The 11,577-nt window shown below is 37.4% G+C and overlaps 1 protein-coding gene across 3 annotated transcripts in view; it reads right to left on the bottom strand.

The window, feature by feature from the left end:
• Positions 1 to 2,743: 2,743 nt before the first annotated feature.
• The window catches only part of CD86 (CD86 molecule), a 65,634-nt gene continuing 56,800 nt past the window's right edge, over positions 2,744 to 11,577 (bottom strand). For all 3 annotated transcript variants that reach the window (XM_028110662.2, XM_028110661.2, XM_028110663.2), the window contains 2 exons: positions 6,564 to 6,609; positions 2,744 to 4,443 (listed from right to left, as the gene is read on the bottom strand). In XM_028110662.2, coding sequence (XP_027966463.1) covers positions 4,350 to 4,443; positions 6,564 to 6,609 — 140 coding nt within the window. In that variant the 3' untranslated portion in view covers positions 2,744 to 4,349. The remainder of the gene's footprint in view (positions 4,444 to 6,563; positions 6,610 to 11,577) is intronic.

The raw sequence follows: 11,577 nt of genomic DNA, 5'->3' as shown, positions 1-11,577 counted from the left end.
TCACGTTGGACTCCTGTGCTGGGTGTGGAGCCTGCTTGAGATTCTATCTCCCTCTGCCCCTTCCCTCCCCCAACTGCTTGCACATGATCTCTCTTAAAAAAAAAATTGTGTCTAATGATAGTGCAGGACTCCATATCTGTAAGTATTTTTTCTTATGGAGTGAACAGGCAGCCATGGTGAAAGCCAATGGAATCTCACTTTTATTATAAGATCCACAATAATGCTGGTATATGGATGAGACTGAAAACTGATACAGTAATGTGGTTTTAATATGAAAGATTATACTGAAGGCTGGTTTCTCTCTTAATCGTCTTAGCAGAAGTTTTATGTTTAGGCTGTTTAGTTAGGTGTAGAATAAAACCACATCTACCTGAATAAGGGGAAAAATATGTACACACACACGCACACATACATTTTTGTATGTATATGTATATACGTATGTACATTATTTTTATGTACGTATATGTACACACACACACACACACGCACACACACACACACATAGGCATAGTGTGTCTATGGAAAGATATGTAAGAACCTGGAGATCATAGTTGTCTCTACGTGGCTAGGGAAAAGGAATGTGAGGAGACCTTTTTTCACTATTTATCTTCTTGTTCATTTCGATGTTTTAGACAGAATGCAGGATAAGGGGACAGTAGACTGGGATCAGTTGGGTAGTGATTGTCATGCTCTTGGACTGAGGAAATAAGGACCTGAATGAGAAAAGAAAGGGTGGTTGTTGAAGTCAGAGAAATATTTGCTTGGTCTTGTGATAACCAAGTATGGCAGGGAGGTAGGTAGCAGTGGGTACTGAGGGAAAGGTTGGAGGGCAGTAGTCAGAGCTGACTCTGCTTTCTAGCCCAGGTTAACAAATGTGAGACCACTGAGTGGATTAAACTGGCTTCAGAATGGCAGAGGGAGGAGGGTGGATTGCAAAAGAGTAAGTGGTACGGGTGGAGGGGGAGGAGTTGGAAGCAGCCATTGTAGTTTGCTTTCCCTCTGAGCAAAAACTCATTTTTTCTATTCTCCCCCCCCCTTTTATTTTTGGTTTGCCAGTTTTTCTTTAATGATAAATAGAAAAGTTTTCCACATGTAAACTTGTAGCGTGGCAAATAGTTTCTTCCTAAATTCATTGTCTCAAAGTCCATTTAGTTAGTCTACCCTTTGGGGAGGGTGGGGAAAATATGATTAAAATTTCCCCATCTATGCAAGTTTTACTGTGTTCTTTTTTTAAATTTAGATTCAGTTAATTACCATATAATGTATTATTGGTTTCAGAGGTAGAGGTCAGTGATTCATCAGTCTTATATAATACCCAGTGCTCATTCCATCACGTGCCCAAACCTCATTTCTGCTGATCATGTCATGCGCCTTATCATCCACAGCTTTTGGCCTTATGAGATGATGGAATGGCTTCTGGAAAACTCACTGATGAATCCTCTGGAGGCACCGCCTCGGAGGGCTGTTAGTGCAGGATGTGGTGTAGACACTCAACCTACAACCAGCCAAAGTGTTGTCTCTTCTATGGCTGGGAAACAAAGGGGTAGAAAGAGTGATACTTTGCAAAATTTTCCCCAGCTCTTTCTCTCATTAAGTTAGTGACCTTGGGTTAATTGCTTTGACCTGTCCATGTCTAGGTTTCCTCATCAGCAAAATGGTCATACTATCCACATATCTACATCACAGGGTCATTGTGAGGAATAAATGGGTTAATGAATTTAACAGTTTAGAAGAGTCCCTGATACAAGGTGAGTACCAGGAATGTTAACTAGTACTGTTATTATACTTAATGACCTCTTAACTTTCCTTGGCTTTTCTTTCCCCAGATTTGGAACATAGAAAATCTAGAGAATTTAACATACAAAGGAGGGATGTTTTCACCAGAGGGCACATTAATGCTTCATTCAATCTTTGAACAAATAGCTTTGAGGTACTCTTAGGTGCCCAGGAATCATAGGACATATTGTTGCCCTCACAGAGCCTGGAATTTTCTTTCTTCCAGATTTTTCCTGGGTCTTCTCACATGCCATATATATATATATATGCTACATGTAGCAATATATGCTAAGTGCATATATATATGCATTTATTTATTTATTTTTAGTTGAAGTATAATAGGCATATAACATTGTACTAATTTTAGGTGTACAACATAATAATTTGATATATGTATATATTGTGAAATGATTGACACAATAAGTTTTATTAACATCTATCACCACACATAGGTACAAATTTTTTTTTCTTGTGATGAGAACTTCTAAGATTTACTCTCTTGGCAACTTTAGAAATATACAATATAGTTATATGCATTCATTTTATAATCAAGGTATTTTAAGGAATATTTTACATTAAGTTTTTGTTTAATGTACATATGAGCACATAATTTAAAATTACAGAATATAAAAAGTTACAAACTGAAAAGCAAGTATCGCTTTCTTAACTCCAAATTTCGCAGTTGTCCTCAGAAAGGACCTTGTTTGCTTGATTTTTTTATGTCTCATAACTGAGATAAACATTTAGAATCATATAAGCCCCCCTTTCTTATATAATGGTTAAGAGAAAAGGGAAAAGGAGAGAGTTTGGGATGAGTCAGAGGCATCTAGCCAGGGTGACTGGAGAATGAAGCTTCCATGGAGACATTAAGAGGGAGGAAGTACATTAGGAGGACAAAGGAAGTAATGTCGGACTACGAGAGTTGAGTAGTGCTGTTGAAGTAAAGCAGAAAATGGAGACTTTTAAATCAATTTAAGAAAAATTTATTAAGAGCTCACTGTATAAAACATGTTAGGAACCAACAAGATGCCTTGGCCTAATGAAGGCAGAGGCAGGGCACGTCCCACGAATGGTAATATTACAAGGTAAGCATGGCTAGCACAACTGTCTACAATCTTCTAGGTTCCTTTTTGTAGAATAAGAAGAAATATTTCTGTGTGTTGGACCTCCCAAAGTTCTCTCTCGGTTTGGACTGAGGCTGCTCCATCCATTAGTGATGCTGCTTTAGAGCCAGTGTCACCTGACTCATTTCTACTGGGCTAGCATAGTCCTCTTGTGCATCCAGTTTTCCCATCGTTGAGAATGACATAGACAGTATCAGACAGAAATTTGCGAGCCCTGCTCTGAGCCAGCTGATCCCTTCCTAGGACACCTGCCAACTATGTTGGCCTCTGGATGATTTGCATCTTGGTCCTACTAATTCCACTCTAGCTCCTTCTTTCTCAGCCATGAGTTGAAAGAGTCCTAAGCCTCCTTCTGTTTATCCCGTTATCAAGATGATAGCTCTCTCTCCCAGCTCTGCCTCCAGCCAGATGGAGCATCACGGTAACTTGAGTATTATCCAGACTTCTCACCAACCACCAGGGAAGGTGCTGTCTGTCTGAAGTTCTTTTGGACAGCCTGTTCACCTTTTGCTTGCTAGAGGGCTGGGCAGATAGGACATTCATGTGCATCTCTGTCGGTCAAGAGCTTTCCCTTTTTTTTCTTTCTTTCTCTCTTTTGAGTATTGTGATCTCTCATGTTGTCTCTTGAACAATTGCCCTGGACCATTATCTCAGTCACTTCTTTCAAGAAGAGAAGTAGGGTTCACAGTGCATAGTGCTTTCCTGCTTTACACAGTGCTCTCTGCTAAGGCTTATCAATAGCTTGTTGGGCAGGTGGATCCTCCTCAGATTAGCAGCACCCCAGATAGAAGTGGCTCCAGGATTCAAAGCTGGTTCTATCTCCATCATACCTAATTTTCCAAATTTTGAGTTGGTCTGCTCATTGTTGTCAGCACACCAAGCCACCATTTTCCTACTGACCCTCACAAAGAAGTGGGTAAATTTTCTCAGGGCATAGTAATTACATTATTATAGTACACATCTCTTTATGTTTCAAAATATTAATAACAACACTATAAAGCCATAACATACATAACTCCCACCCAGACTGAAGAGGTAGTCACAAATATACAAGATGGAATGAGGTGCTGTTTTAGAATTAAGCATAGATAAAAGCCATTATTCCAGTAACTGGGAGTTCTACATAAAACACAATTTATAAAATTAAGAAAAGAAGGCTGAATCTGAAACAGGAGGTGTTAGTCTTAAACATTAGTCCTGAGCCAGGAACCAGTCAGGTGAGCTTGGCCTACAAGTGTGCTCCAAAATGAAAAGAAGCAGTTAAAATCTGCTCCTGGCATAGGGAGCAGAACTGGCATTATAGGGAGGTCATCTCACTTACAAGGAGTCCTGGAGCCCCTGCTATTATTAATGGTAATAATAATATTAATGGACAAGAAAAAATGTAAGCCAAAATTTGAAAGCGAAGGCATATAAACAACGGATGGTCATATGGACTTTACTCTTTAATTAAAAATGTGTAGTACTTTTGTCGCCTGAAGTTGTCTCCGAGATGTTAACACACTGAGCTTCATCAGATCTTTCAGGTACATGGTATTGTACTCTGGAAAAACAACAACAGAAAAGGAATTGGGTGAGATTTTGCAGTACAGCCACTTTCTTTTTCTAGATTTCAGTGATAGGGCAGAATACAGGGAGCCACTGAAATAGCAACAAGGAGAAACAAACTGTTGAAGAGAGAGGTAGAGATGTGCTGTTCATGCTTCCTTCAATTAACTACCCTTTATTTTTGACTGGACCTGCCCCTGCCATATGTTGATTACTTGCTGCCTTCTCCCTGCAGGTTCTTCTGGACCATACCTGAACTGAGTCTAAGAGGGCAGGCAAGAACTCAGCACCTGCGCTCACCATCCAGGATGCCTAGCCTCACAGCAGCATGCGTATTTGGGTAGATGCTGGGCACTCTGGGGCTGTTAACCCTGGGCTTATGACTGTATCTTTGTGACCAGGCTTTTGACTTAGGATTGCCTGACCCTATGACTGTGTGGCCAGAGCCCTGATATATTCTTGAGATCCCTGTTCCTTGGGGAGGATGGAGATACAGAAAATCTGATTTCATCATGTTGTGAAACAACTGATGACCAGGAATCTTTATGTATTCCTTCATGCATACATTCATTTGTTCAACAATTATTTATTACAATAACCAAGGTATGGAAACAACCTAAGTGTCCATTGATAGATGAATGGATAAAGAAATTGTGGTATACACATATAATGGAATTATGATTCAGCCATAAAAATGAATGAGATTTTGCCATTTGTGACATCACCGAAGGACCTTGAGAGTATTATGATAAGGGAAGTAAGTCAGACAGAGACAAACACCGTATGATCTCTCTTATATGTGGAATCTAAAAATAAATAATAAAAACCCACCTCATATACACAGAGAAGAGATTGGTGGTTGCCAGAAGTGGGGGATGAGGGGTGGGAGAATGGGTGAACTTTTTTTGTTTTTAGTTTGAATAAATTGAATTTAAAAACAACTGAAAACGTGAACTCTTAAAAAAAGCACCTCACCACATTTTATCTTCTGTAGCCCCTAGTATGTGGACAAAAGAGAATATAAAGAGAAAGACATACACATTTCCCCTGTGCCATATTTAGGGTTGCTTATTTGGATTTGATTAGGTAAAGAATCTGGAAAGTAAGCAAATAAATGAAAAATAAATAAAAATCAAACAAATTATAATATTGCTCAGCTGAAAGCAAATGTAAGAGAAGCTAAATCCTGATGAATAGCATTTCCATTTCCATGAAACTCTTTTTCAACATGTTATATATTTATCAAATCATGACAGTGTAAATTTTATGAATAAGTCCTATTATCTGTAAACCAATAGATGCCATGAAATTATAACTAGAGAAAGTTGTTAGTATTATAAAAAGGCTACTTTCTATGAATTAAAAATATCTGCTGCTACAATTTCACAATAGAAAAAAACTTTATTGAGCACCTACTATATGCCAGGCACTGTGTTAGGTGCTGGCAATACAAAGATAAGCTTAACTGATATGATCTCTACTGTCTATAAAGTTTGGTATAGTTCATAGTTTAATAAGTAATTACACAAAAAGGTAAGTATTACCTGGTGTTATGAAAAAAAAAGCACAGGGATCCATATGACAATAACAGACTAACATACTCTAAGAAAGGGTTGGTTTTTTGTAGAAGTGCAGCTTGAACCAAGATCTGAAGAATGAGATAAAGAAGTGGCAGAAAAACATTCCAAGCAGAGGACACAGCAGGTGCAAAGACACTGAAGCTAAAGGGAACATGTTATCAATCCTCACTTATTTATTTATTCATTCCACACATGTAGGATTCCCACTAGTCCAGGCACCATGATAGGTACTGGGGTTACCATGAATAATTACTGGTGAATAATATAAAGCTCATGCACATGACACAGACCCTTTTGGTATTAATTTTTTACTTTGCCTTGACTCAGCTTGCCGTGCCCCTTGAGCATTGTGCATTGGACATCCTGCCATCCATTTATAGCTAGAATATTTCCTTCCAGATACTAACTTTCCTTTTCCTCTCCATTAGTTCATGTTTGCTGAGGTCTCAGCATGCCTCAGACTTAACTGATGGTGAAGTTATAAATCCGCTGGAGATGGTACCTCTTTCAGCAATGTTGGAAGGTCAGGACTCACCTTTTCTTGTTCTGTTCACTCTCTTTTCTCTCCACCTTGTTCGTTTCTGAAAGAGACCAAAACAACTTCAGAAAATATATTGCCTGTAGATAGTAAAAGACAGAAAGTTTGAAGAGAATCCAAAGTCCTAGGACTCAGAGAGAAATCACTATATCCTTATATGTGGAAATAGATGCTTACTTGATGCAACTGAGGAGTTTTTTTGCATCCAAAAAGCAAATGCCTTCCTTTATTCACTGTGTCTTAAGTTCTAATGTTGGAAATAGGTTTTTCACTTACAGGTCTATTCTTTACTAAAATAAAAATACTGGTGGGAGGGGTAACAAACTTAGTTTTAGCAATCATTTAGTGATTGAAAAAGTTTTCAATCCTTTTCTGAAAGTAAGGTTTAGAAGGAGGAAGAAAAGGAAACCTTGGAGATGTTGATACCTAAATGGATGAGTCTGCTGGTACATACCAGTGTGGTATGGATGGGCCCAAGTGGGAAATCTCTAACTAGCTAGACCTCCCAAAGCCTGAGTTGCTGTTGGTATGGGCTTATCACTGTTGCAACTTGGGGTTTAAATTCCTTTCAGTTGACTGTTGTGATCATGCTTTTGGGCACTTGCAGCAGGGGTTGTTAACCTGGGTGTCCGTGTAGGACTTTAGGGAGTGAAACAACACCCTTGATGGTTTTGAACACTTGCTATCATTGGCAGTTCTCAGGTGTGTGCACATGTGTGTGTGTGTGTTTAAAAATAATCACCTTTATTGAGGTATAATTAATACACAATAAAATCCAATAATTTTCTGAACAGATTTTGGTGTGTTTAGCAAATGTATACACTCATGTAACTACCACCATCACCAAGATATAGAACATTTATATAAGCCCCAAAAGTTCCCTCCTGCCCCCTTTCAGTCAGTATCTTTCCCCTACCCCACCCGCTGATAACTACTGATACTCTGTAGTTATCTGAGTATCTGATACTGATAACTCTGGTTAACGTCACAATAGTTTTGCATTTTTGAGAATTTTAAATTCTAAATGATCATAAATGTGTGGTCCTTGGTCTTTTTGTGCCTGGTGTCTTTCTCCTAGCATACTGCTTTTTTTTTTCTTCACCATAAAGATACTTTAATGAAGTGTTTTAGAAAATTCTAAATGTTTCTGATTTATACAAGTTTAAAACCTATTGGTAACACAAAACAAGATACAACTACATTACAAATTTAGACAAAATGCTCAGAAAATGCACCATCTCCTGTTATATTCTTCAGGGAAAATTTAGTTATTAATTTTATGTTTGATATTTGATGTTCTAATGTAATTCTGGATTTAATATTTACAAAGAAAAATCATTTTGATTGATTGTACTCTTCTAGGCTGGATATCTCCAAAGGACTAGTATCCAAGATCTATTTTAACTTATCAAACTCAATACCCAAAAGACAAATAATCCAGTCAAGAAATGGGCAGAAGACATGAACAGACATTTCTCCAAAGAATACATACAAATGGCCAAGAGACACATGAAAAAATGCTCAACATCACTCATCATCAGGGAAATAGAAATCAAAACCACAATGAGATACCACCTCACACCATTCAGAGTGGCTAAAATTAACAACACAGGAAACAACAGATGTTGACAAGGAAGCAGAGAAAGGGGAACCCTCTTATACTGTTGGTGGGAATGCAAGCTGGTGCAGCCATTCTTGAAAACAGTGTGGAGGTAGCATACTGTTTTTGAAATTCATCCATGTTGTTGCATGTTACAAGTAGTCTATTCTTTTCTATAGCTCAGCAGTATTTTCTTGTATGAATGTACCACCATTTGTTTATCCATTCACCAACTGAGGAAAATTTAGGATGCCAGACTTTCAGTATTATGAAGAAAGCTGCTATAAACGTTTGTGTGTCTTTTTGTGAGGACATATGTTTTTATTTCTCATAGGCAAATATCTAAGATTCCTGGGTTGTGCAGCAGTACATGAAAATTTCAATTGTGTCACATCCTCTCCAGCACTTGATATTTACCAGTCCTTTTAATTTTAGTCATGTTAGTGGGTGTGTAGTGGTATCTCATTATAGCTTTAACTTGTATTTCCCTAATGACTAATGGTGTTGTGATTGTGGGACGGTGCTTATTGGCCATTTGTGTATTTTCTTCTATGAAGTATGTGTTCAAATCTTTTGCTCCCAGCCTTTTGTTAAATGGATTGTCTTCTGTACTGGGTAGTAATATATAATTATATATTATGGATATAAGTCCTTTTGAGAGATACATTTTGCAAACATTTTCTCCGAGTCTGTGGCTGGCTTGATGTTTAATTTTCTTAACAAAGTCAAAGGGCAAAAGTTTTTAATTTTGATGAAGTTTATCAATTTTTACTTTTTATGCTATGCTTTGTGCTTACTGTGTCCTGTCTAAGATCTGCTTAACCTAAGGTCACAAAGATTTTCTCCAATTTTTTAAGTCTTTTAATTTTAGCTCTTGTTTTTAGGTCTATTGTCCATTTCAAGTTATTTTTTGTGTGTCAAGGTTTATATTTTTCCATGTGGATATCTAATTGTCCCAAAACCATTGTCAAAAAGACTATCCTTTTCTGCATGGAATTACCTTGACTCCTCTGTCCAAATCAGTTGACCATGTGAGTTTACTTTCTGATTATCCATCTTGTTCCATTGGTTGGTATGTCTGTGCTTTCACCAGTATCACACTGTCTTGATTACTTTAGCTATATAGTAAACTTTGAAATAAGGTAGTATAAGTTGTATGGGTTTGATCTTGTTTTTCAGAATTGTTTGGCAGTTGTCTGTCTTTTGCGTTTCCATAGAACTTTTAGAATTAGCTTTTTAATTTACACTGAAGAGCCTGCCAGGATTTTGATTGGTATCTCACTGAATCCATAGATCAGTTTGGGCTGAATTGATATAATTTTTTAAAAGATTTTATTTATTTATTTGAGAGAAAGAGAGAGAGAGAGAGAGAAGAAGCAGGGGGGAGGGGGAGGGGGAGAGGAAAAAGCAACTCCCACTGAGCAGGGAGCCAGAGAGCCAGACTCAGGGTTAGATCCCAGGACCCTGAGATCATGACTTGAGCTGAAGGTACTTAACAGACTGAGCCATCCAGGCACCCCTGGGCTGAATTGATATCTTAATAGGTACTCCTCAGATCCATGAACATGTTATAGTTCTCCATTTATTTAGGCCTACTTTGATTTCTGTCAATAGTGATGTCTTTTAGTTTTTAGTGTGTAGGTCTTTTACTTGTTTTTAAAAAACTTACTCCCAAGCTTTTAATATTATTTGATGTTACTATAAATGGTATTTAAAACTTTTTTCAGTGTCCAAATGGTTTGTTGTGAGTATATAGAAATATAACTGATTTTTTTTAATTTGCAACTATTTTATTAGGAAGGAAGCTAAATATGTATATATATATTTATTATGTTCAGTTAGCCACTGTATAGTACAATTATCATATGGTTTCACTCATATATGGAACATAAGCAATAGCACGGAGGACCATAGGGGAAGGGAGGGAAATTTGAAGGGCTGAATATATTTTTGACTTTCCTAGCCATTTACTTAAGATATGCGAATTTCTTTTGTAAATGTGTTGCTTTTATATACTAAGATCTGTGTTTTTATTATTTTGATCCCATTCTTTCAAGGAAAGAATGGCAATTTTTTCATGAAATATAACTGATTTTGATTTTGTGTATTGACCTTGTACCTGGAGACTTAGCTACAGGCAATTAGTTGTTTTTTTTTTAAGATTTTTTAAAATTTATTTATATGACAGAGAGAGAGAGAGCACAAGCAGGGGGAGTGGCAGGCAGAGTCAGAGGGAGAAGCAGGTTCTCCGCTGAGCAGAGAGCCTGATGTGGGACTCAATCCTAGGACCCTGGGATCATGTCCTGAGCCAAAGGCAAACACTCAACCGACTGAACCACCCAGGAGCCCACACAATTAGTTCTAATAGTTTTGTATGGCTGCCTTAGGCTTTTCTACAAACATGGTCATGTTATCTATAGAAAAAAAAGTTTTACTTCTTCCCTTCCAATATGAATGCCTTTTATTTTTTTCCTAGACTGTTGCACTGGCTAGGACCTCCAGTACAATGTTGAAGAAATGTAGTGAGTGTTCATTCCTGATCTTATGGGGAAAGCAGTCAGTCTTTTATCATTAAATATGATGCTAACTGAAGGATTTTGGTATATGTCCTTTGTTAGATTGAGGAAATTCCTCTATATTCCTACTTTTATGAGAGTTTTTCTTTCTTTTTTAAAATTATGAATGGATATTAATGTTGTTAAATGCTTTTTTTGTATCCGCTGATATGATTACATGTTTTTTCTTTTTGGTTTGCCAGTATGGTGAATTTTATTCTTGAGTTTTGTATATTGAACCTAGCTTATATTCCTGGAATAAACCCCACTTGATCGTGATGTATCATACTTTTAACAGATTGCTAGATTTTAGTTGGTAATTTTGTTAAGGAATTTGACATCTATTTTCACAAGATATAGGTATAGTGTTCTTTTCTTGTAATGTCTTTTTCCAGTTTTGGTATCAGGGCTCCCCCTACTTTTAGGGCAGCCTGGAAACTGACTTCAGGCAGTAAATTGGGGGCAATCATAGGGCTCACCTCATCTTTTTCCTTCTTTCAGGGGCTACAATTTTCTACAGCTTATTGTCCAATGTCTGAAAACAGTTGTTTCATATTTTGTCTGATTTCTAGTTGTTTTCAGTAGGAGGGACATTCCTCTAGTAGCTAATCCTTCATGCAAGGAAGAAGTTTTTGTCTTCTATATAATTTTAAAAGAGTCTTAGCTGTTGGAAAACTCAGTCTTATTTCTTTACATCTTCTCATAACATTCATGCACTGAGATGCCCTTTGGAGTCACAGTTAAGTAAGATCTTTGTACCCTATGGCAGCTCTTCGGATATTTGAAGAGAACACTTTTTCTTCTCCCCAAGACTTCTTTTCTGGCTATGCATTCTCAGTTACTTGAACTATTTCTT

Source organism: Eumetopias jubatus, unplaced genomic scaffold, assembly GCF_037043125.1.
Source record: "Eumetopias jubatus isolate StellerSeaLion01/CBP00866 unplaced genomic scaffold, mEumJub1_p1.0 scaffold_1, whole genome shotgun sequence".
In the NCBI taxonomy this organism is placed as follows: Eukaryota; Metazoa; Chordata; class Mammalia; order Carnivora; family Otariidae; genus Eumetopias; species Eumetopias jubatus.
This window is presented reverse-complemented; position numbering and strand designations above follow the sequence as displayed.